The sequence below is a fragment of the Abrus precatorius genome, unplaced genomic scaffold, assembly GCF_003935025.1.
Source record: "Abrus precatorius isolate BTA unplaced genomic scaffold, Abrus_2018 Scaffold5, whole genome shotgun sequence".
In the NCBI taxonomy this organism is placed as follows: Eukaryota; Viridiplantae; Streptophyta; class Magnoliopsida; order Fabales; family Fabaceae; genus Abrus; species Abrus precatorius.
The window spans coordinates 1,023,927-1,049,148 of NW_020874395.1; the positions used below are offsets into that span (position 1 = coordinate 1,023,927).

Consider the following 25,222-nt stretch of genomic DNA (forward strand, 5'->3'; position numbering starts at 1 on the left):
TTATTATTAAGATTTCAAAATTCATTATCATCTTAAATTTATAAAAAAATTAATAAATACTGTTTAATGTTAATCTTGATATATATATATATATATATATATATATATATATATATATTTATTTATTTATTTATTGTAAATGCTAAATTTTGAATGAGAATATTTTTAATAAAAAATGTTTTAAAATTATTTTCCAATAAAAAATTTAAGGATTAGTTGTTTTATTATGCTAAATAATTTTCCTTTTTTTAAATTTCATTACAATGTAAATTTCATAGATTTTTAAAAAGTTATGTTAAATAACAATATTTTTAGGAATTATTCTCTCACTCATTATGTCATGCAGTTTTTTTTACTTTAAGTACTTTTAAAATTGAAACTTTATGTTTTATATTTTTCATAGTTTATTTTCTAGTTATTTAAAATTTTATTTTCTTAATTTAATCTTATTTAATATAGTAAAATATTTATTATAAAAATTAATGATAAAATTTATTTTTATAAAATAAGAATTTATTAAATTTAAAATAATTATATATTTATTTTAAATTTTTTATTTAAATATTTTATTTTAAATTTAATAAAATGTATACAGTGCACAGAAAACTTTCTAATTTAAAATAAACTTCACTAAACTCACAATGGATGTGCAAGCCTGTACTGTCCACGTTACAACAAATACTGAAAGTTTTACTTTTACTATTTATATTTATTTATATAATTTTTTGTTAAAATTTTTTACATATTTGGACAGATTTGGATTCCCTTCAATCACTAAATTTATATATCAAATTTTGATATTGAAAAATCAATCTTAAGACACACAATAAAATCTAAGTGGCTTATTTTTAATCTAACAATTCTAAATTGTAGAGAATACATGAATGCATGGATTTGCAAACTGCACCATTTTTATTTTCCTTTTAAGTAATTGTAAACAAAATATAATTTTTATAAAACTTTACTTTCACATTAATCTATCAAAAATTATAAAATATTTTTTCACAAGCACAATTTATTAAATATCTTATTCAACCCGAGTGGCATTGAAAAATCTAAGATATGGCAAAAACTAAATATATGGCAAAAAAAACTATTATTAACTATTGACAAAAGTATCTAGGATTATAGAGCTTGTCTATTTTCAACACATTAAACTTAATTAAAAATTAACACAAATTTTTTTAATCTCTAAAAATCAGATGAATATAAATATTTCAATTTTTACAATAAAAAATTTTGAATTTGAGTTGTTAACTAATAAATTACTTTCATATAATTTATTTAATAATTTTATTTCTATGGTCTTTATTTTAATTCAAAATTAAATCATTTAGTGTAGTAAAAAGTCATGCAAAAATATTATTACAATTATTAATATAGTAATTAAAAACTCCAAAGTCAGGTTAGATTATTGATTTGGTTTGGTTTAAATAGCAATATACTCGATTTAATTAATTTGAGTATCGAATTTTAGAAAATAAGTTAAATTATCTAATGACCCAACTCAATTACTATACTATTAATATTTAAAATTACTTTTTAGTTTTTACTTACATACAACAACATCATTTAAACAATTTAACAACATAGAGAGGACTACATAAATAGTGCACATAAACTTCTCCTGATTATTTTATAATTTCTTCTATGCCTTCTAAATTTTTTATTATTTTAAAAGTTATTCTCTATTTTCTTAAAAAAAAATTTAAAGACTCGATCATTTAAACTAGATTAACCCATGATTAGATTGGTTTAAATAATTTGTTGAAATTACATCAATATCAAACTAAACTAAAAGATTTTAATTTTTCATCTAAACCTAAACCAATCATGTCTAATCACACGATCCACACCCCTATTTGGTAGTGTTAAACTGAATGTGGCTTTAAAAAAAATAAATGTAAATACAAACATATGCTAAAAATGATAATCAAATAAATCATAAAATAATTAATGCAACATTATTTTTAAATTATAACATGCTTATAAAGAATAAGATAGCAACTAAGAGTGAGTAGGATGATAAAATGGATCAAATTGTCTAGTTGCACTTATCCTAATTTTTAAATGAGCTGAAAATATTAATTTGCATACTTTTAAGGTGCAAATGACAATTTGGCCCATTTAAAAATTTTCAAAAAAAAATTAAAAGTAATATAAATTTTAAAGAATATGTAAAAAATCTAACACCCAACAAATTAAATATCGTTTTGTTGTCTTAGAAATATGCCACAAATATCAACACATACATATGAATGTAAATCTTTACAAACAGACTATATATGTGTTTTTATTACACAATAACAAAAATATATCAAGATATCTTTAAGAATTTTTTTCATATAGTTTGGCAAATCATCTTAATAATTTTTTTATCACTCTGTAAAAAGTATGTATTAAATAAAGATATATTCATTATCTTAAAAATATAAAAATATTTAACATTTTTCAATTAATATTTTTTTAAAAATGCAGGCCTAATATAACTATTTTTTCTATAATAGGGTTTGCTATATGATTTCGAAGAGTATTTATTGTTAGTATCATATTCTATTTACTATATTTTTACGTAAAAAATGCTACTTCTACATTTAAAATAGTTAAAGAAAAAAATATAATTTAAACAATAAAAATTTAAAAGTAATAATAGACACACCAAAAAAATTATAATGATTTTGATTAATTAGTCAATTCAAATATGATCCTTTTTAAAATCGATCTGTATTATAATAATAATAAAAAAAAAAGATAAAAGAGTTTGCAATCTTCAACCATGTCATTTAATTTTTTACTCTGACCACTAAAAACAATGTCATGGTTTGTATATTATTTTTTTTCCAACTCTAAATGTTTTGGATTTTACGAAGTAATAAAATTTTTTTGTCTTCTTACGAATATGATTGATCATAATTGTAGATAATGTAAAACACAAATAGCGAACATTTGGTCCTTAGAGTTCTAATGTAAACTTGTCCTACTCAACATTGTCAACTCATAAACATAATCTATTAGACTTAATCAAGTACAAAGCATGATTAGCAAATTTTATTTGGGGTGGTAATATTGACAATAGAAAGATCCATAGGGAGAAATGGAGAAGGATAACTAATTTAAAAGCAAAATTAGCATTGGTTTTAGGAGTTTTATAGCTTTATTAATAATGTTTTGAAATGCATGACTTGTTTGTTTAAAATATTTTAGGAAATTTAAGAATTATTCTTCTCTTACTAACATACCTTTTTATTTATTGCTACTCATCAATGTGAAACAAAATTATTTCAACACTCTTCTTAAAGTTCAAATTACTTCATGACTTATATTTGTAACCTTTTTTAAACTAGGACTATGTATTTAAGTTTGGGTCTTTATCTTAAGCTTTATTTTTATTACATGGACTTGTAATCTTTTTTTCTTCTTTATTTTATAGTATTACAAGTGTTTTTATGCTTAACCTTTTTCTTTTTCTTTTTTTATATATTTTGAGACTTGATATTACATTAGAATTTTGAATATAAGCTGGTTTTTATGAAAGATTATAAACTATAAGCTTAAGTGACTCATTTATCTGAAATACTTTAGTCAATTTTACATTTATGAAACTTTTGAATTTGTTGCTAATTCATTGATATAAAACTATTATTTTAACATTAGTATTGATCTGAAGAAGAGCTAAAAAGAAACACAATGGTTCTCTCATGTGAATTACAATAGTAAAAGATGTTATTAATGTCCGAGGATTCCATTAACAAAGGGTCTGAATGTAGATGAAATATGTCCCTGATGTGGTGAAGAGAAAGAAACTATTGTCTATGCGTTGCTTTACTGTAAAAGTGTAAAGATGAGGTGAACTGCCATTGTCAACTAGCATAAAACTCTCCAACACTATCATGGTGTGTTTGCAAGAAAATTACCTTAAATTAGGTGAAATCATTAGACTGATCATGATAAACTTATCGATCCAATTGATTAAACTATAAATCAAATAAAATTCATTTGAATACTATCAAATTTCAACAAATTATATATCCTAAATAATTAACCTCTATATTATAAAAGAAAATTTATTATTTAAGAAATGAAGTCTTAATAAAATTACTCTTCTTTATAATTTGTCATGTATACATTCTAAGATTAAGATTAAAATTGACACTAAATAATGTGTGAATTACATTTCTTGTTATTATAATAATTTAATTAAAGCTGTTACTTAATTTTCTCTTATTATTTTATTTTTTTATTTTCAAAATTACTTATTTTTATATTTATAAAAATTATCTTTATTTTTTTAAAATTTAAAGTTTACTTTTCTCTTAAGTTTATGATTATTAATAACATTAATTATTTTATTTAATTAAAAAGTTTTTTTATACTATATGATACAAGCATTATATTAAAATAAATATTCTAAAATTATTTAATTATTATCATTTTAATACATATTATTTGTAGTTATAAAATTAAGTCAAGATATATTTTTAAAATAATTTTATTATATATATAATTAATTACCAAAATATAAAATTTTATTTTTAATTATTAAATTATATATTTATTTATTTCAAAATAGAATACATGTGTATTTCACTGGTTACAAAATTAGTTAAATCAAATTTTTAAAAAGCAAATCCATTCGCATTTTATAACTTTCTAAATTCAAAATATCATTTATATATACTCAATCGAATTATAAAAGTATTAATTAAAGAAAATTATTATATTTTCTTGCATACACTTTCCATAATTATAAGTATAATTTCTTTTCATATTTATTTGACTTGAATAAAATAAATTAAATTTCATTAATGAGTAAATCAAATGTTTTTTTTTATTATATAGTTTTTGACTAAAAAAAACTGAAGATGTGCACAAAAAGCACCTATTAGTTTTAATAACTAATTATATTTTAGTTCTTTAATAACAAAAAATAATATTAATTTATTTCTTTCATAATACAGTTGACTTTAGTTTGGTTTCTTATTCTCATCGTACACAAAAAGTGATGAATTACTTTTTAAAAATAAAATAATAATGATGTTGCATGCATGTGTGGTAATTTAAAATAAATATTTATTTAAAAAAAAGATATATTAAGACTTTATTTTATAGTTTATCTTTAAATAAGAAAAGATTTATGTAACGATTATTTTTATTTAAGAGTTTATAAATGAAAGAGGAAGAGATTATAAATCTCTTATAACCTTCTTAATCTTATATTTTCAAGTTTTTTTAGTATAATGGGTTTTGTATTAATCTTCATTCTTCCTCCCTTCTTTTTTTTATTATCTTCTAAACTATTTTCTTTTCTCTCTTTCAAAATTCTTAAACAAAATTTAAAATAAAAAAGGTGAAACATATTGCCTTCACTGTTCACAACAGCAGTTGTTTCTTTATGCAAGTTCCCATTTCAATTTATGACGTAAAGCAATGACCACAAAACGTTTAATATTATTGTTGAAAGGCTAAGAATATCACAATTAAACTTACTAATAACTAATGTACCCAAGAAAAAGAAGTTATGCTTTTGCAGAATTATTCTTGTACATTTTCTTCACATCTCTCTCTATCTTTCGTCCATTTCATTAAAATATTTTTTAATCAAGTCTCCACTAAAGATGTTGACAAGGTGCAATGGAAATAGTGTCATAAAAAAAAAAAATTGGAAATAGGTACATAGACAAAGAACATGAGTTACCAATGATACTATTATAGTATTTTAAATTTTTGGATGAACCAATCCTTGAAAGTTTTATCATGTGTCTCATTGCAATTGGAAAAAAGGGTATATACTGCCAAAACCAAACATGAAAAAGGGTGGAAAGCAAAGAGAAAAGGGAAAGAAGATAAAGAGAAAAAAGTTCATATTACAAGCTAACCGTGATTTTTAGCTTCCACTTGTAAAAACTAGTTACTTTTCCACCCACTCCATCAACATTCCAGACTCACCTAATACACAAAAGACGAAAAATAAAAGGGAAAGAAAAAGACCAAACTTATTGATGATGTACAATTATATTCTGAACTTCTTATAAATTGAAATTCTCAGGCTCATTAGAACAAAGAGATTTGTGTTTCTATGACAAAACCTTGTGCTAGATCCCTGCATCTACTTTCTTACGATATTTGATAATAGATCCAACCACAGAATTTGCACAATCAAGACTCGAGGTGCAAACAAAGATTGCATGCAAGTTTGAGAGTTTATTCTGTAGGTACAACAATAATGCACAGTGTGATGAAGCTTGAAATAGCCATTGATTGGAAAGGGGCTTAGCAGATTTTTTTCAACATTTATTTAGCATGTAATACATTATATCATGAATCCAAGTTTAGAAAACTTACTAGTTTTTCAGAACTAGCGTTGATAATGGCAGTTATTTTATTTGTATTATTTATATTTGTGGGAATTGTGTTCCTAGTCCTACTTCATGTTTGTTTTACTGAGAGACTCTATAGGAGAGAAGGTAGAGGATCAATGATTGAGAGGGGTACAAATGGTGGCAAAAGCATGTCCATAACTGACTTGGAGAAGCTTCCATGCTATGATTATGTTGCCAAAGACAATACAAGCAGCCCTGTGGATTGTGCAGTTTGCTTGGAGAACCTCATTACAGGTGATAAGTGCAGACTGTTACCTATGTGCAAGCACAGTTTTCATGCTCGAAGTGTGGACACATGGCTTCTAAAGACGCCCATTTGTCCAATTTGCCGGTCTAATGCTGCTTCTCATAGTGAAGACCAAGTTATAGGTATCAGTGAGTACTTTATTGAACCAATCAGCGGGTCTAGGGAGAGCCTAGAAAGAGGTCCATCCAGGAATGTTGACATAGAATTGATACAAAATCCAACCTTAAGGCTGAGCTAAGGGTCTCTCCAGTGACCGGATGGACAAGTAGAAGAGAGAAAAACACATCTATTTGGTGGAGTCTGCAAAGTGTTTTTTTCTCTTACTAGACTATTAATTAATTGGAGAGAATTTTTTTTAGGAAGCCTCAACTTTGGTCATAAAGGAATGGAATCAAGGGAGCACCAAAACAGATACAACTGAAAATCAGATATCTGCTACCATTTTTTTACTTCATGGTGTAGAATTTGCATCTTTGTAAAATGAATTGAAATATTTGAATGATGAATCATATTCTTCCAGTATTTTCATAGTTACTATTATATTGTTTTACTCCATTTGGTTATATTTTAAATTTAGTAAATCTTATGATGCTCTATAAATGAAAAGATATTTTATATTCTCTTAAGTAATGGAGTTAGTAATTTATTTGAAAAAGATATAAATACCATTTAATTTAGAAGATAATAAAGAAATCACACCTTTTAATTTAGAGAGTATATAATGTTCTTTCAAATTTAGAAGTACTGTAATAAATACCTTTAAGTTTTTTCAATATTTCTTTTTAATCTTTTGAGCACAAGTACCTCATTAATTGCTTGGAAGACCAATGAGTCGATAGCTAAAGCTACACTTCATCACCTTTAATAAAAAAATTTTAATTTTAAACTTACTTTTCTAATAATTATTTTAAATGAAATAATTTTAAAGTCAATTCTTTCAATTAAACGAATTGAAAGCATAATCATAGTGGTAGAAGTGTTACGTATGACATGGAGATATGGTACATTGAGGCAGATATGGTACATTGAGGCGGCACTTGTTTTTTATTTTAATAAAAACTCTTGCTAACCAATATAAAAAGAATATTTGTTAATAAATTGAAAAGTAACAAAAATAATAATAAAAAATTTAGAAATCATAGTGAAAATACATTAACTTTTTTTTTTCTTTTCTAATAATTCATTAACAAGTGCTCTAAAGACAGTAGTTAACATTCACCTCTAATAAACGATCTCAAGGCACTTACCCAAGCAACCGTGAAACATTAGTGGATTAGTGTTTTTGGGTTTTATAATTATTCTCCTATCTTGTAATCTTATTAATCTTCCTAATTATTGATTAAAAAATTATTATATATACATATTTTTAATACTTACTTTATAAAATAGTAAAAAGATTAATTGGAAAGTTGGTAAGAAGATATGGCTTGACTCAAACAATGCGTTGAAGTCACCCACTGAGAGACAAATCAGAAGAAACAAAATGTGGCCGGGTAATGATAGTAGTATGGTTTAGGATTAACTAAACTCCATGTCCATTATTTTATGCTAATGGTAGTTTTGAACACGTAATATGGGATGCTTTATGTAATTTTTAAATCATAGATAAATCTCGGAGAATAACTTTCTCTAATGCATTGAAACCACAATAGTAAAATGGAGAAGAAAAAGTCTATAACATATTCTGAACTGAAAGTAATTTTGTACGTATATATATATAAAAAAATGCCATGAAAGTAACACATGGAAACATAAATGTGCAAACTTCATAACAGAAGCATCATTGGAACACAATTCAGGACCTTCTCCCTTCATCCCCGTTCTTCCCTCTCCATCCCAAGATAAGAACACCTTGTGAGTACAACAAAATGGTCTTGGAACAACATCTACTGTTGTTTCTTGAGAGGCTGGGAAGATTGCTGAGCATCTCCAGTAGACTGATTCATACTAGCTTTGGCCTCAGCAAGAAACTTAGGATCAGGCTCATGTTTATCTGCTGCTGGTTCTCTCATTGCCAAATATATGTAAAATGCTATGACTACATTAACGGATATGACGGCAAGAAATCCACTCACTAGTGTCACAGAGTAAGGGGATAAATTGGATGTTCCTGTTACATAGACCGAAGCACGAGTAAGGTGGTAGTTTTACAACTTTTATTCCATTTTTCCATTGGGCCTTATTTCCAATGGGTTGAGAAAAGTTGAAGGAAAGAAATGAAAAATGATTAGATCCATTCTCAACAGGCAAGGGGAATGAAGCATCACATAAACATGACAGGGGGAAATCTACATTTGAAGAGCCTTACCCTTAGTATGCGAGCATTTAGATGCCAGTCCAATAAGACAAGTGAATATGAATTAAAAGAGTAAAACAATTGCTTAAAGAATTAAACTGATCCAGACGGCATTTTGAAGAACTGACTAAAAGCAGTGATCAAGATTCACAAAAACATCAAAAAATTACCACTTTCAAATGTGCTTAGCAAATAACTACTGCCATAAGATAGAAATGGAGGAAAAAAGAAGACACAAAAATAGACTACCACCATTTCACCACCATTTCCAAATAGCATGTAATGCAAAAAACTAGCTCCAATGTGCAAAGTCAATCACCAGTTATCATAATTTACTTCTTCAGACCATGTAAGGATTTCGATGATAGGTGTAACTCCATCATAATGATTGTATTACCAACTTTAGCAAATTTAACCCCATCAAAAGCATCAAATTACCTTCCTGTATAGCGACATATACTATACCATATGAGCAAAACCATCCATTTCCTTAGAGGTTCATGGTTTGAATAGATAAATTCTATGTCAGGCTTTATATGACAAGCAAATACATTTTCCTTTCAGATCATCAGTTGTCAAGATCAACATTCTTATTTTTAGTTTTTGATAATAAAAAAACAGTGAAGTAGCATCTCCTCAACAGGAAAACACAAAACCAAGTAACAATGATTACCTAGAAATAATAATAAACATATACACAGATTTTTCCCTGAAAGGAGCTTCAGTAGGTCAACAGGTAGAAGACATAAGGCACATAAATTAGAGTACAAACCAACACTCACTTCAAAACAACAACCCATATAAAGCTTGAATACTTTAGAATCTTACCAGGAAGCATATTATGGTTAAAAGCATATAATATTGCAATAGGGATTGCCCACATGAACAGTGATGCAATGAAAAATTTCTGAATCACTCTCATTTTTGCCTCCAATCCCTACAAAAAAAAAAAAAAGAGAACAGAAAGTAAAAAAAAAAAACACAATAACTTGTTTAAATTTCAAAATTCAACCCAGATTCATCAATAGGGTTGCAATATAACCCAAAAAAATCCAAACTTCGAATCAGATAAAGACATACCACACTCGTAGTTCAAATCCACTCTGGTGCGAGAAACGTGATGCTAAAACCCCAAAATGCAGCCCATAGGCAAATTGATTAGGTGTATGGGCACGCCCGGATCGAACACTTCAATTGCGAGCCGTAATTCGTTGCCTTCAGGGTGGAGCAGTGGAACCTGCTAACTGAAATAGAAAGATTGAAGTGCAATGAAGAAAGGGTTTAGGGATTGGGGGAAAGAGAAGAATCAGAAAAACGCACCGTCCTGAACTGCATGTGTCGTACTGGGCCGGCCCACCGGGTCATATCGTTGATGAACCCAAATGCCTGATCCTCCCGACCCATGACCCATGGGCTAAACCATGTATTGAAATTTCTGACGCACATAATCTTATTCCTTTGAATAATAATAATAATAATAATAATAATAATCTTATACACATGAATTAATTTTTTTACTTCCAATTTTCAGTCACTATTTTTTAAATTTTTTATTATATCATTTTGTTCAATCAATGACCCCTAAGAGTACAAACACTTTCCTAACAATGAAAATGCAGTGATTTATAAAATAGATATATTACTTTAAATGAATGTCATCCTCTCCTTTTATAAATATGAGGGTCTTTAAATAAATAAAGTGAGTGTTTCATTTATCAAATTAGGTGAATACTCCATTACACTCAAATCATGAATTAAGATGACATTAGGAGGAATAATCAAGATTAGGCATGTTCATTAGGGATCAGAGGTTAATTATACATTAGGCATGTTCATTAGGGATCAGAGGTTAATTATACTAACCCCTTTGACTAATCAAGCTAGTTTCAAGATGTCACTGAATTTCAAATTAGAAAATCAACATAAAATAATGGATTTGTTTATTGAGATTTGATTGATATCCAATGAGTTGGATTGACCCCACATCACATTTGTTATATTATTTATTTATTATTTTTTCTTTCTCACATCTATTGCACGTTCCTTAATTAATAAAAAATATGAAAAATATCATTACCCTTCGTATTTGGGCAATCCACTATTTTCCTTCAAAATTACTGTTTAACGTAAACATTTGTTTTTGGCTTTAACATATATGTCTCTATGTTATCAAAGTAGTTTAAACTAGCTCTCTGCTCTAAATACAAAGTTATTTCATATAAATTTGAGATATAATTGTTTCTTAATTTGTTACCCATTTATATTTAAATTCAAGGTGGTTATAGAAGTTTTATTTTTTAAATCAATTTTTACTAATTTAATTTTAATAAATGTTTCACTTTTGATAAATTCTTCGCTTTCCTTTAATTGAGCAAACAATTAAAATATAATAGTATTGTTAAAATGTCAAACACACATGTTTGCACATGTAAATATGTTTATAGACAGTGTCTACAAAATAATTTGTTATTTTATTTTTTAAAAATAAATATTAATCAACAGTTTTAGAATATTAGTTAAGGATTACCAAACACGTGAATTAATTAATAAACAATTATTTCAGTTTAACATGTGATTTAGAAAAAAAGATATTAATAAGGATTAAAAAGTAAACTCCTACCCCTCATTTTAATTTCTTATGCATTACATCATGACTTTTAATAAAAAATCAAATTTTAATTCTCTAAGCAGTATTTTTAATATACGGTTTAGTTAAACATTTTTTTAATTACTCTCTTAATAATAAATATAGATGTGTGTGCTTTGGCCGGGAAGATAAGAACCAATGGTTGATAACTTGATATAATAATCTCACACTCTTTCAATGCTTTAAGAATACAACAAAAATATAAAGTAAGTATTAATATGAAAAATGGAGCTTGGGTTGATGTAGGCTCCAAACTAATGAACTGCATATTAGGTGTGGTTATGGTTCAAAACAATCAATTTTGATTTCCTTGTATTAATATTCTGCAAGGATCATAAAAGTTACAACAAACTATGGTTAGGCTTCTTCCCACAATGCCAAGATTGACATACAAATCAATCCCATAAGAAGTGCAAAACATGGCCCAAGTTGAAGCCTAAAACTCCTAAGCATTTTTGTGCTCATGAAATCATTGGCAAGAAGATCAACAAGTGCCATGTAAATGAGGATCCCTGCAGATGCTGATAGCAGAAACCCTTCAACTATTAGTGCCTTTGGACTCCTTTCATGATAAATATTTGATATGCCAATACCAATACTAATTCCAATTGGGAAAATGAGGCCAAAGAATAGTACCATAATTGCAATCTTGTAATATTTAAATTGTGCCTAATAAAAGAGAAGAAAAAAGTGTTAATAAAAGTGATTTTTTTGGTATAAATAGTAAATGAGTAAATCCTCATTTTAGTTCTCTAAACTACAAGTGTAAAATATTTTAGTATTTCAAATTTACAAAATGACATTTAATTTAGTCCTTCTCATATAAAATGACAAGAAGAAATAAAATAAAAAATAACTAAATTGAATGATTTATAAAACATAAAGAAGTAAACTAAGATTTTTATAAAGTTGAGAATCAAATTAATCCACGTTTATAATTTTAAAGAATGAAATAGGTATTTACTTAATAGTAAACACTGATAGATAATAAGTACCTGAGAAATGCATTCACCAAGTCCCATGCCTTCAAAGCATTGATGGAAACTTATTACCAGCACCAAAGGCTTGATTGTGTTAGGATTTGCAGACACCCCAAGAGATATCCCCAAAATGATCGAGTGCAGCAAAATACCCAACTCCAAAATCTGTATATGTCATTGCAGGTAATTGAACATAAACTCGTATCTTTGTATTTTTTGGTTATATTCATAAATGTTAAGGATTAGGAGCACAAGATTTTTTGGTTATATTCATTGCAATTTTTAAAAAAATTTAACTTCGTTTTTTATGCACAAAATATTGTCACAACTTAATTAGTGGATGGAATTTGAAACTATAATTTAAGATATTTTCAGTTTTATTCTCAATGCTGCTATTTGAGAGGTCCAAGTTCTAACAACATTGAATGAGAAAATCATAGAATTTATGTGATAAATACACTTTGATAATGAAAATTTATGTGATCTACTAAAGTAGTTACCTGAGAAACTATGACATTCCGAAGATCTGCCGAATCTTGTCTCTCTGATGCAAGTGAAGAGCTATGAACATGATTACTACGATCATCTGCATGAGTCTCTTCATCATAATTCATTGTCTGTGCTTTCGTCATTTTAGACCTTTTATGGCACCCCATAACCAAAGTTTCTATGATTAATGTCACAGTGGATCCTACCATTGCCACAAACCCTGAGAAAGGAAACATTCTCCATGGCTTTTCACCTATGCATGGATTTGTTAAGGCCTCAAAAGCTTCAGGAAGTATGTGTACAAACCCTGTGGCTAGGATCACACCAGCAGCAAATGCTTTAACCAACAAATACAAATCATTTTTTGGGTTCACAAGTGAAAAGTTTTTGGCAAAGATTGGTAGGCACACACCAATTAGACTAGCAACTGAAACTGATGCCATAGCAATCAACTTGTACTTCAGTGCCTCGGATACCTTATGATCCGAACCTTGTGTTTGGTTATCACAGTGGCATTTTGAAAAGACCAAGTTTTGTTGAAGAAGAATAGTAAGGGTTGTGATCAAGATTTTGCATGTTGAAAACTTGATCATTGTATTTAAGGAGTTGAAATAGACTTCTAGTGTTGAAGTGAAAAAGGTTTTGGTCACTGAAATTGGTTAACTAAGATATGTATGAAAGATAACTAAAGAAAAATAACAACTAATAAAAGCTCGAAAAGTAAAAACCGAAGCAAATGCTAATGGAAAAAATCCGTGATGAGTGCTACAAAATTGGTTGCTCTGAATCACTACTCAAAATGAGAATATGCAAGTGCATGTGTTTGTCATTTTGTGCTGAAATTTAAGATACTTAGCTGGCAGCTGTTTTGTTACCACCCTTTGAATCTTTGCTGGAGAGTAATAGAACTTGTTTGATGGGGTTTCTCATTAGGCTTGTTAATCATAATACATTACAGCTACAAAGCTTCTCTATTTCAAGCTAAATGACATGTTAAGAATGAATCAATCAATCTTACTCTTTATGATAATACTTCTTCCGGTTTTATTTATAACAAATAATTTTCATTACTTTTTAGTCTAAAATATAAGAAACAGAGATTTTTTTTAAGATATATTAACTGCTAAATTTATTTTTATATCTTTTATTTATTGTGAAATTTAAATTGATAAACTCTTACTTGATTACTATACAAAGTGAATAGATTCATTCATTTATTACATCAACTATTAATTTGATCATTTACTTTTATAAGTATTTTTTAATATACACTATAAATTTAAAATATATAATTTTTTTATTAGTTTTGATGAATTAATTAATTATTTTTTATGAAATATCATAAGAAGGATAATTATTGTCTTGAAAGACATTGTGTGTGCTATAACTGCAAGCAAAATGGTACAATAATTTAAAGTGATGTCAGTAATGCTTTTAAAATAAAAAGTAAAAAGAACACACAATTATATATAGTTGTCAGTACTTTTCATACGATTTTATTATTAATATTTGAGCTGTTTTTTTTTTTCAAATTTCTGTATTATACAAAGCAAATTTTTTTTTTTAATTATTATACATTTAACATTTATTCCAACCGTTGTTTCCTTATCCTTTGCTGGCGCAAATCTTGTTTTGTCCCACGTCCCAAGGTTGCATTCTGATGCAAAGACCAAAGCTATTGGGCTTTTTTTAATCCCACTATTTTTTAGTAATTTACCCACTACGTGTGCGATCTCTCTTCACTTTTGGAGTTCATTTTGATTTAAAAACACACACGAATTTTTGTTATAATTTTTAATAACTTTTAGTTAATAATAAAAAAATATGTTAAGAAGAATGTGATTTTAGCATTCCTCCTTTATTTATTTATTTTTAAAATTATATAATTTAAGTTTTTATCAATTTTTTTCTATTCAAAATATTTAAATTCTTATTTTTTACTCAAAATCTCAAAAAATCAATTTTTTTTCTCAGAATGCACTCATTCAAATATTAAATTTTGGTCAAATATAAAAAGAAAAAATATTTTTCTTCAAACTTAATTTTATATCTTAAAAAAATTTAAAATTATTTCATTTAGTAAATTATCATAAATTTCTCAAAATTTGGAAAAATAATAATTTGAGAGTTTCAAGTAGAATATAATTAATGAAGTAAAAAACTTAATTACTAAAAAAAATCAATGGACTAATATTTTTTATTAGTCTAAACTATAAATATTTTCTATGAAAGAGAATCATGTTCGATTTGGTCAAATATAAAAAGAAAATATTGTTTTTAGTCTAAACTTAAATATTACAAGTGTCATACCATTTACATAATTTTACAACAATTGGACACGATTGTTGAGAAATAACATGGGAAAATAAGTGTATCCAATGTGTATAATTGTGTCTACTTGTGATTGTAAAATCATGTAAATTACACTACTCGTTAAACTTCAAACAAAAATCTAGCAAGAATGCATTAGTTTCGTCATTCTATTAAGAAAATGGGGTCCATGATGAGCATAGGCTATTCCATTCTTTGTTGCTACATGACACTCCTAAGTGTCTTATTTTATATCAGACCAAAAGGAAAAAGTTTCATTCATTAATAAGAAACAAAAACTTTGATTTTCTGTAAGTAATGAGAGCATGCACCAGTAAGAATATGCTGGCCAACAAGACCATTAATATGCTTCACGTAGGACATTGTTGGACATACTTGCTACCAGTTTTGTTGTTTGAGTTATTATTAAATATTGATACTACATAGGATATTATATATATAATTATTTATTATTTTCCACTTTTATTTTTTTTGTATAGATTTTCCACTTATATTTTATGCTTACATGCATTTCAAAAATACATTTAAGACATATCAAGAAACACTTTTAGATGTCCCCTTAAGTGGTATACAAAATATTTTTCTTCTCGCTAATGTAGAATTAAACTTTTTTATTTGATAACATTTGAACCATTGTATGTGATATGATATATAATTATTTATATTTCTCTGTTATTATTATTATTATTATTATTATTTTGTATATATGTATTCATAAAATACACTCTTAAAACAAAGGAGACACCTACCATAAAGTAAAAAAAAGAAATTTCCTTAGTTAAATTTGATTTGTGCATATCTTTCTAAGAATATAAAATTTCTAAACAGAGTTAAGAAGCAGTAACATTTTATAAGAAAATAAATGTAGTATTACATTGGCCGGCAACAAGACTAATGGTACACACGAAGCAAAAGGGTGATGTTATTATGTTAATTGATTTGTTTATGGACGATGCACCCAAATCTTTGAAATGTTTTTCATATGAATGTTCTAGAAAGCAAACAAATAACTGGTTTTCAAACTCATAAAAAGACAATCTACAAGATATTCCAATTATGTGCTTTTTCCAAGAAGGGGAAGTTTGAGTCTCATTCCTCACCCCTCCTTCTCTCTCTCTCTCTCAGTTATACACACACACGCAACAAAGAGAAAAAGAAGATACATTCAACCTATTCTACTACAAAAAAATTGTTCATACTTCATTGCATTTGTTGCTCATTAGATTTGCCATTAGTGAATTCCCCTTAAAGCCTTTTGTCACTTTAAGTTATTCAGATTCCTCCTAACAACTAAAGGATGCTAAAAAACTCCAATGGCTTCTTGGAATTGGAATTGGAATAGAACTGTGTTTCCAACATCTATTTTGCTTGTTTGCATGTTTATTTTGATCAACACTATGAAGTTTGCAATTTCCTTGGCTTTGGATACGGAATGCAGCCTTAAAATTCAATTGTTGAATGATTCAAGTTGTCAAGAGGGAAACTGGCATGAGCTCATGCACAGTAAGTGCTGTGGAGAAGCATTTGATTCTTACCTCTATGCTCTTGCTCAGCATGCAAATCTAACTGGGAGGGTTTACTTGGATTCTACTGAGCAAAGAAATTGTCTGTCTAGAGTAAAGGGTTTTAAAGATGATATTTTTGGTTGTGGAATTGAGAACCTAACAAGTGGTGGTGGGGGATGTTCTGACTTGTTGGTTGCTGATGTTTGGAATAAATTAGGAAATGAGCTTAAAAGTTTAGATGAGAAATGTCAATTTCAGACTTCAGGGAATGGCTATGAACAATCATGTTCTTTGTGCTTGAGGCCTTGGAAAACAACAGGAGAGACAAGTTCCAGAAAGACCAATGTTAAAGCTGAAAAAATTGAAGATGACCTTTGTAGAATTGCTGTAATTGTGACATTGATAAGCAGCAAAATTGAAAATGAGATGTATGTCCACACAGTTCTGAGATGCCTTGGAACAAAACATATTTATATAGGTAAGTTTATAAATATAAAATTGGGATCAGTTATCTTACTTGAATTTCTACTTAATCTATTTGTTTGTGATAACTCTTGTTTTCTCTAGCAGAAAATGAAACCACACAAGGCAATCAGAACATGGAGAGTAATAGAGGTGCTTATATGTCGTAATATTAATCTTGTTTCCAACCAAGCAGATTGTGGTGTGGTTGGTTCTTTCTTGTTGATCACTAATGCCCTTGTGTGGAATTAGGTACATGGATTCTTATTGGAGCAACCATAGGGGTTATATTGATGATAGTTATTGCATACTCCATGTTACGTAGATGCTTTAGATCAGCCCCACCAAGAAAAGAAGGTAAGACCTCAATTATTCTGAACTCATTAGATACCATCATAGATAAAGGATATTATTGTACTAATTTTATTTTTTGCAGTAACATTTGGAGATATGTTAAAGAAAACTTCTTGTCCTAGAGTTCATATCAAAGAAGTGTATGCTGCCACTAACCATCTGAATGAAATGAATATCATTGGGGAAGGATCTGCAGGCGAGATTCTCTTTTCTCTCTCTGTTAAAATCTGGTGTGAGAAAATTTGGTTTAACCTATTCATGAATGTGTCTAGACAAATTGACAAAATATAAGTCAGTTGCAATTTAATCTCCTAGATGTGTAGGCATAATACATATACATAATACTGTAAAATCTTACAATCAATTCTACAACGTTACAGGTAATAGATAAATGTTTAAGATTTAAAATTTTGACCGTCTCCTTACCAAAATCAATTAAAGATATCCACTATTTGTCTGAATTGTCCTAGCTATTAATTATTAAATTGGTATGTATAAAAAAAAAATCTCATTTATGGATTTTAATTTTAGGCAAGGTCTATAAAGGCACAATGAGAAATAATCAGCATGTTGCAATAAAGCACGTAATCAATGATGATGGAAATATGGAGACTTTTGCTAGAGAAGTTACAAGCTTGTCTCATGTCAGACACCCAAATCTTGTTGCTTTGCTGGGTTACTGTGTAGAAGGAGATGAATGCTTTCTGGTCTATGAGCTATGTCCAAATGGAAGTCTTTCAGAATGGCTATTTGGTAATTATAATTTTACCTTTTTCGTGGCATGATAGTTTGAATTAGTTTGCTCTTGTATCCATGATTTCTGAAGATTTGATAAGTGGATGGATACATCAGGCAAGAACAAGGTGCTATCATGGATTCAGAGGCTAGAAATTGCAATTGATAGTGCTAGAGGTCTTTGGTTCTTACATACATATGCAGGAGGTTGCATCGTTCACCGTGATATCAAGGTCAATCTTTATGAACATCTCACTTTGCAACATTACATGTTCCAGATTTATTATTGGAGTTACTAAATCTGTAGATATGGTTCAATGCTTATATATCTAAAACTCAGTGAATTCTATTCAATTGTTGACCATAAATGCAATGATTAGATCAAGTCTCACATTCAGGACTTTTCTTTTGTCATTTTTTTGGGGGTCCTAAAGTACTTTCCCAAGTATGCAATTCAGTGACAATGGAAGTGTAGAGTTACTGATAGTGATAATTGATATCAAGATCGATGCTCTCATTATATATATAACCTTTGAGAAAGTGACTAGATTCTGTTTCTATTTTTTCCCCTTCACTTTCCAATTTTACAGGTTTTGCTTTTAGTAATTTAGGAAAGGAAAGTGGGGGGAAAAAAGAAAAGAAAAAGAAGTAAAGAAACTAGTAATGAAAAATAGTAACTCAAATGCTACCTCTGTTTGAAATATCCAACCACTCTTAGATGATAATGGGAGTTTAATAGAATCACTATATTCTGTATGCAGCCAACAAATATTCTTCTTGGATCCAAATTTGAGGCAAAGCTATCAGACTTTGGACTTTCTAAAGTCATTGAGGTGGGTGAAACATATGTTAGCTCTGAAGTAAGGGGAACTTTTGGATATGTTGATCCTGAGTACCAAAGCAACCACCATGTGAATTCATCTGGGGATGTTTACAGCTTCGGTATGGTACTTTTACAAATCCTCTCTGGAAAGAAGGTTATAAATTTGAAACTGAAGAAACCAATGTCACTGAATAAAATGGTCAGCAACCATAAATCTTAAATCTCTTATACTGTTTCATGCATCTTTTTCAAATTGACCCTTGTGTGCAAAATTTGTATGACACTTCATTTCTTAGGCAAAAGCAATCACCAAGGGTGGCAGCATAACAGGATTTGTTGATCCTAAACTTCAAGGAGACTACTCTGGAGAAGCATTTGATTTTACACTTAAGCTCGCTCTATCTTGTACATCCCTTAACCAACAACGTCCATCCATGGAGCAGGTTGTCCAAAAACTAGAAGAGGCTCTATTGATTTCAAAAGAGAGGAAGGCTTCGACTACAAAAACTCCAGCAGACGATATTTCTAATCCATAAAAGAGTAATTATTGAGATCATTTTTATAATCATAGTTATCAACATTGGTTTGCAAATTTTCAAGTACTTGTTATGAGAATGTTTTTGTACATGATTTATAGCACGGAATTTTGTATTTAGATTCTGTGATTACTTGAACCCCTTTCTGTCACAAAAAAAATATATGTATTAATTTCCTGTAATGCTTGAAAACTATAGCTTCCATAAAAGTTATTGTTCACTCTGGATAGTTACTATCTAAGTTCCATTACTTATGATTGATTGTTGAAATCAAGGTCTTTTTTCTTTAGTAAAAAAGAATCATTGCCTATTTAATCTCCAATTTTTCCAAACTTAGTCAAGTATAGTTCAATTAAGCATGCTTACTTTTATTGTTGATCTGGTGAAAAACTTTTTCTTGGAATTGCTTTCCACTTGAGTTTATCAAAGACAGTTTTTTATTTTATTTATTTAGTTTTTTAAAAAAACTTGAGTAAAGAGAAGAAGCTTTCTGCTACCAAGGGTGATATTCTAGCAGAAGGTAAGGCAGCAAAGAATGGTTCATAAAAGCTGTAGTTGTGCAATAACTTTGTCTAATTCAATGCTAGTTATTGCTTACATATGAAAGACGTTATGAATATGAACACTTATATATTGTAAAATTACAACCATGCTGGATTCTTCAAAGGTGTGACAGCAGCTTTAACTTGAAGGTAGCTGCTAAGGCTGTAGATTCCCCTTACTCTCCCTTGACCACTCATCTTATATCCACCAAAAGGTATAGCTGCATCAAAGACATCATAGCAGTTGATCCATACTGTTCCAACTCGCAATGCTCGCATTAAGGAGTTAGCAGTGTCCATACTCTGAGTGAAAACTCCAGCAGCCAAGCCATAGGATGTTGCATTGGCCCTTCTTATCACCTCCTCTAGATCTCTATAATTTATTTCAAAACATAGAATAACTGAGATTTAAGAAGAGGAACTATTGAATAATGTTCAAACATGATGACATTTTAGTTAGTGATTAACAGCATACTTGAATTTCAAGATAGATTGTACTGGACCAAAGATCTCATCTTTTGCTATTAACATGTTGTCCTGTAATAATAACAAAGAAATCATTTTTGTTATTTACTTCTGTGTTAGAATTGTGTTACTAAATGTACAGACATAGAAATATCATTGGAGGTACAATTCCTGAACATTTGAGAAAACAGTTGGTTGGATGTAGTAGCCTTTGGAGCCAATTCTTTGACCACCAGATTCTAGTGTAGCACCACTTTCAATGCCTGATCTTATGTATTTCAGGATCTTCTCAAATTGCGCAGAATCAATCTGAAACATATACCACTATCAATTTCACACCCTTAAAGATGTCACTTAGCATTTATCTGAACATCAGTAAAAAAAATAGAGAAGAATTCTGTTGACATGAATGAGGAATTGCAAAAAGGTAAACTAAAACCAAAGATTTTGTAAAACTTGGATGTTAAAGGTTTTTCTTGATTTGAGGTTTATTAGGAAAGAGAAAATAGGAGATAGAGATAGTTACCTGAGGACCTTGCTCAACCCCACTTTTGAAAGGGTCTCCAACTACACGTTTAAGGGCACGAGTTTTAGCCTTTTCCACGAATTCATCGTATATGCTTTCATGAACAATTGTCCGAGATCCAGCACAACAACATTGTCCCTATAGAGAAACAAAGGAAAACAGCTTGAAGAACCATATTGAATCATGGTTCTAATTGTGAATAATAATAAAATGGAATAAGATAATCAAACCTGGTTAAAGAATAAAGCAGAATGTGCAGCCTCAACAGCTGCATCAACATCAGCATCCTTGCACACAATGAATGGAGATTTTCCACCAAGCTCCAAAGTTACTGGCTTCATGTTGCTATCTGCTGAAAGTCTTAGTACAATCTTACCAGTGCTACTAGATCCTGTGAAAGCAAGCTTCAAAATAATTTAACCAATTTTTAGTTTTCCATTATCTATTAGGCCATATTGGCATAAATTAATGCATATATGTATTTGAGAGGGAATCATGAAAAAGATTTTTTGAAGTACCTTATCAACATCCATATGACTACACAAAGCTGCACCTGCAGTAGGACCAAACCCAGATATAACATTCAGAACTCCAGGAGGAAGTCCTGCCTGTTGCATCAAATCCATCAGTATGGACAATCACAAATGTACAGACACATGCAGGATCACAATCTGTTTGTGGAAGCAATTTTGATATTGTAAGCTTAGGTTCATTTTTCAAATTGCACCAATTAATTTCCTAGAGGTCCGGTTAATAGCTGTGACAATCATGACATTGAAGACTTGTTCACATTCTGTACAATAGAAGAGGTATCTTACCTTTTGTTAATTTTATTTTGGCTAAGATAAGGTAATTGATCTTGTATTGGTAGCAACTGACAAATATTTTTGTATCCTTCATCTTGGTCAAGAATATTAGTGTTGTGGTTCATTTTGAAGGGTGAAGATCTTAAAATTAAGACATACAAGAACAGAAAATAGGAATTTTGTCATCATTGAAGACATCATTAGTGAAGGTATGAATTTAAGTGGGATTGTAGCTCTATAAAAGAATAAGCAGGTGGTCACAAAAGTGGAATTCAAGCCAGCATACACACATGTGGAAACATGTATTATATATAGGTGAGATAAGGCTACCTCGAGAAATAGCTTTGACACAGAAAGGGCTGAAAGAGGTGTGAGCTCAGAAGTTTTCAATACAACTGTATTACCACATGCTAATGCAGGTGCAACCTTCCATGAATAAATAAGAAGTGGGAAATTCCAAGGAACAATCTGCCCTGTTACACCAATAGGCTCATGCAAGGTTTGGACATGGTGTGATCCATCAGCTGGAACCGTTAGACCATGGATTTTATCTGCCCAACCTGAAGAAAACACAAGGGATGCCAAAGAAATGAAAGAGTGTCAACTTGCTATACAATAAGAACATGAACTGAGCTCAAAGATAATGTAGTTACCTGCATAATATCGAAACACACGTACCACCATAGGTATTTCAATGTTTGCAGCCTGTTCATAGGTCTTGCCACTATCCCATGTTTCAATTGCAGCAACTTCATCAGTGTGCTTCTCCAATAAATCAGCAAACCGCAAAATTACACGTGATCTTTCCTAAAGGAGAGAAAACAATGGTTAAAATTGGTGTACATGAAAACATGTTCAGAAATTTATAGAAGCAAAAAGGATTATATAATGTTTTAATACATAAGCTGTCATCTTTGGCCATGGTCCCTCATCAAAAGCCTTTCTTGCAGCACGGACAGCGCGATTTACATCTTCACTGTCACCTTCAGCAACATTGGCAATGATATCTCCTGTCCTAGGATCAAAGGTTGGAAAAGATTTTCCTAACAAAGGCAAAATTATTAAATTATGTTTTCATTGCATAGATTGCTATGTATTCATATAAATGAAACAACATTTTTTGTATGTACATGAAGGTAACAAGATATTAACCAGAAGCTGCATCAACAAATTGCCCGTCAATCAGAAGCTGATTATGTTCAATTTGCACAGGTGGTATGCTAGACTCCACATCAGCACCAGTAGAAGCACCAATTCCACTTATATTTCTATGCCAACAACAGAATAGGCCTGAAAATTTAGTCAATAGTTATCCCATTTCTTAGTCAATCAAGTTTAATAATGTAACAAATACCATACTATGAAAACATAATGATAAGATATGGTCAGAATTTTATGTGACTCTTCTCTATACTCATTTGTTAAAAAAGTTAAGATGTGTATCTATGAAACATATCAAGTGAGTGTGTGTTTTATGATAAAATAAACTTTACAAAAGTAAACTTTACAAAGAGATAGTGTTATTACCTAAACAATGTTTAGCAGCTGAGGCATGAGAAGATACATTATGCAGAGAGGAAAGAATGCGAGTAGCCATGACCAGCATAAATGTTGTAGTTTTCAAGTGTGCTCAAATGAAGCCTTCAATCACATTCTCATCACACTTCTTTGAAGAGCTTTAAGTGTTACCTACCAGTAAGATAGAAGGTGGAGAACATCACTAACTAGTTATCAAATTTGGCCTATGAACCAAAATTACTATTTCTTATGATCCAATGAACAAGTTGAAAGAGTCACGTTGTAGCCAAAAATATTGATAGCCGCCATAATAGGGAACATAAAAATCAAAGTGCCTGGTATTATATGATATAATATCTATCATCTTATAGGAAAGTGATGTCCAATCACCAAATGTGCTACAAGATGACATCCAGCTGTTTTGGCTCTTTGAACTGATTAAATCAATCACTTTCTAATTAAGCAATTATTGTTGATTAGGTGATTAGATACGTTGGATTTTAAATTAGGAAAAATATTTTTGTTATTAAATAATTAAGTGCATATAAGTTATCAAAGAGAATCTCAAGCGCATATACAGTAGGGTATTTTACACAGTCATTTTCTAAAGGAAAACTATAACTGAGTGGACAAAAAAGATGTTAATTTACATACTCAATTTTTAACTTTATATTTTCAATCCAGGATGATTGAAGAGTGTAATTTTCATTATAACTTAATTTATTTGTATAAGTGTATTCATGAGCGGAGATTAGTCAATCACAAATTCTTGTATGATTAAATTAATTTAGTATGCTACTCTCAAGATCAATTCTAGACTCAACATTTGGTGGTTCAGCAATTTGCACCAAGATTTTGTTTTTCACTATCGAATAGTAAGCAATTTTCACCACTTTTAGTTGGTTAACATAAGCCTAAAGGTTAATTGCAATATTTTTCCATTTTTTTACATTAATAATACTTTTCTAATTATGTGTCTACATACCATTAAGTTATTGAGAAATTTCCAATTTTAGTTATAATAGTTAAATATCTTTGACATTTTTTAATAAATAATTTAATAAAAAATAAAAATACTTCTTCAAAATTAAATCTTATATGATTTAGAAGTACAAAATCTATGGACAATAGTCTTTTTTTTCTTTGGAGGGGGGGGGGGATAATGGATTTTGGATCTGGCTTCTAGCTTAGATAATTTGGAAGTAAATTTAATCAAGATATGTTTGAAAGGATATTAATTTGAAAATTCATTTTTTAAAAATGATCAGTTTCATATTTGAGAATATTTTAAAAAATTATTCACAAACAATTTGTTTTCCCCCTCATGAAGAATGTGGGTTTCAACGATGAGAAAAAAAAAAGTTAACATACAAAAAGTGGTTTTTTTATTTAAATAATATATTTTTAAAAATTATTTTTTATTAGAATATATATATTTCTAAACTTATTTTTACTAATAGGTGAAACTATATTTTTATTATTTTTTAAATTAGTACTACACATAGCATATTAATACTCATTTAAGTAATAACATTTAAGTAATATATACTGTTATTTTTGTGTTAGAAGAGAAATTGTAT

The 25,222-nt window shown here is 29.0% G+C and overlaps 4 protein-coding genes and 1 pseudogene across 4 annotated transcripts; 2 read left to right on the forward strand and 3 right to left on the reverse strand.

Moving 5' to 3' along the window:
* The first annotated feature begins 6,475 nt into the window (after window positions 1-6,475).
* Window positions 6,476-6,865, forward strand: LOC113867591 (E3 ubiquitin-protein ligase ATL23-like). The gene has a single exon (XM_027502983.1). It carries the CDS (start codon window positions 6,476-6,478, stop codon window positions 6,863-6,865), a length of 390 nt encoding a protein of 129 aa, XP_027358784.1.
* A 1,423-nt stretch (window positions 6,866-8,288) lies between these two features.
* LOC113867902 lies at window positions 8,289-10,190 on the reverse strand. The gene is made up of 3 exons (XM_027503409.1): window positions 10,004-10,190; window positions 9,752-9,860; window positions 8,289-8,737 (listed from the first exon to the last, which is right to left on the reverse strand). Exons 2-3 carry the CDS (start codon window positions 9,843-9,845, stop codon window positions 8,514-8,516), a joined length of 318 nt encoding a protein of 105 aa, XP_027359210.1. The 5' UTR covers window positions 9,846-9,860; window positions 10,004-10,190; the 3' UTR covers window positions 8,289-8,513.
* Window positions 10,191-11,927: 1,737 nt separating this feature from the next.
* On the reverse strand, window positions 11,928-14,008 carry LOC113867930 (probable zinc transporter 12). Its single transcript, XM_027503440.1, has 3 exons — window positions 13,051-14,008; window positions 12,566-12,715; window positions 11,928-12,239 (listed from the first exon to the last, which is right to left on the reverse strand). Exons 1-3 carry the CDS (start codon window positions 13,630-13,632, stop codon window positions 11,928-11,930), a joined length of 1,044 nt encoding a protein of 347 aa, XP_027359241.1. The 5' UTR covers window positions 13,633-14,008.
* A 2,675-nt stretch (window positions 14,009-16,683) lies between these two features.
* Window positions 16,684-19,902, forward strand: LOC113867593 (probable serine/threonine-protein kinase PBL21). The gene is made up of 8 exons (XM_027502988.1): window positions 16,684-17,353; window positions 17,446-17,490; window positions 17,590-17,694; window positions 17,774-17,887; window positions 18,223-18,444; window positions 18,544-18,659; window positions 19,188-19,448; window positions 19,546-19,902. Exons 1-8 carry the CDS (start codon window positions 16,684-16,686, stop codon window positions 19,783-19,785), a joined length of 1,773 nt encoding a protein of 590 aa, XP_027358789.1. The 3' UTR covers window positions 19,786-19,902.
* A 524-nt stretch (window positions 19,903-20,426) lies between these two features.
* Window positions 20,427-23,730, reverse strand: LOC113867712 (annotated as a pseudogene).
* Window positions 23,731-25,222: the final 1,492 nt, after the last annotated feature.

Coding starts and splice junctions, on each gene's coding strand:
- LOC113867591 (XM_027502983.1), top strand. CDS start 6,476: ATGATTGAGAGGGGTACAAATGGTGGCAAAAGCATGTCCATAACTGAC.
- LOC113867902 (XM_027503409.1), bottom strand. CDS start 9,845: ATGAGAGTGATTCAGAAATTTTTCATTGCATCACTGTTCATGTGGGCA. Junction 8,738..9,751: donor TAACCATAATATGCTTCCTG/GTAAGATTCTAA, acceptor TCTATGTAACAG/GAACATCCAATTTATCCCCT.
- LOC113867930 (XM_027503440.1), bottom strand. CDS start 13,632: ATGATCAAGTTTTCAACATGCAAAATCTTGATCACAACCCTTACTATT. Junction 12,716..13,050: donor GGAATGTCATAGTTTCTCAG/GTAACTACTTTA, acceptor TGACATATACAG/ATTTTGGAGTTGGGTATTTT. Junction 12,240..12,565: donor TTGGTGAATGCATTTCTCAG/GTACTTATTATC, acceptor CTCTTTTATTAG/GCACAATTTAAATATTACAA.
- LOC113867593 (XM_027502988.1), top strand. CDS start 16,684: ATGGCTTCTTGGAATTGGAATTGGAATAGAACTGTGTTTCCAACATCT. Junction 17,354..17,445: donor AACAAAACATATTTATATAG/GTAAGTTTATAA, acceptor TTTCTCTAGCAG/AAAATGAAACCACACAAGGC. Junction 18,660..19,187: donor TCGTTCACCGTGATATCAAG/GTCAATCTTTAT, acceptor TTCTGTATGCAG/CCAACAAATATTCTTCTTGG.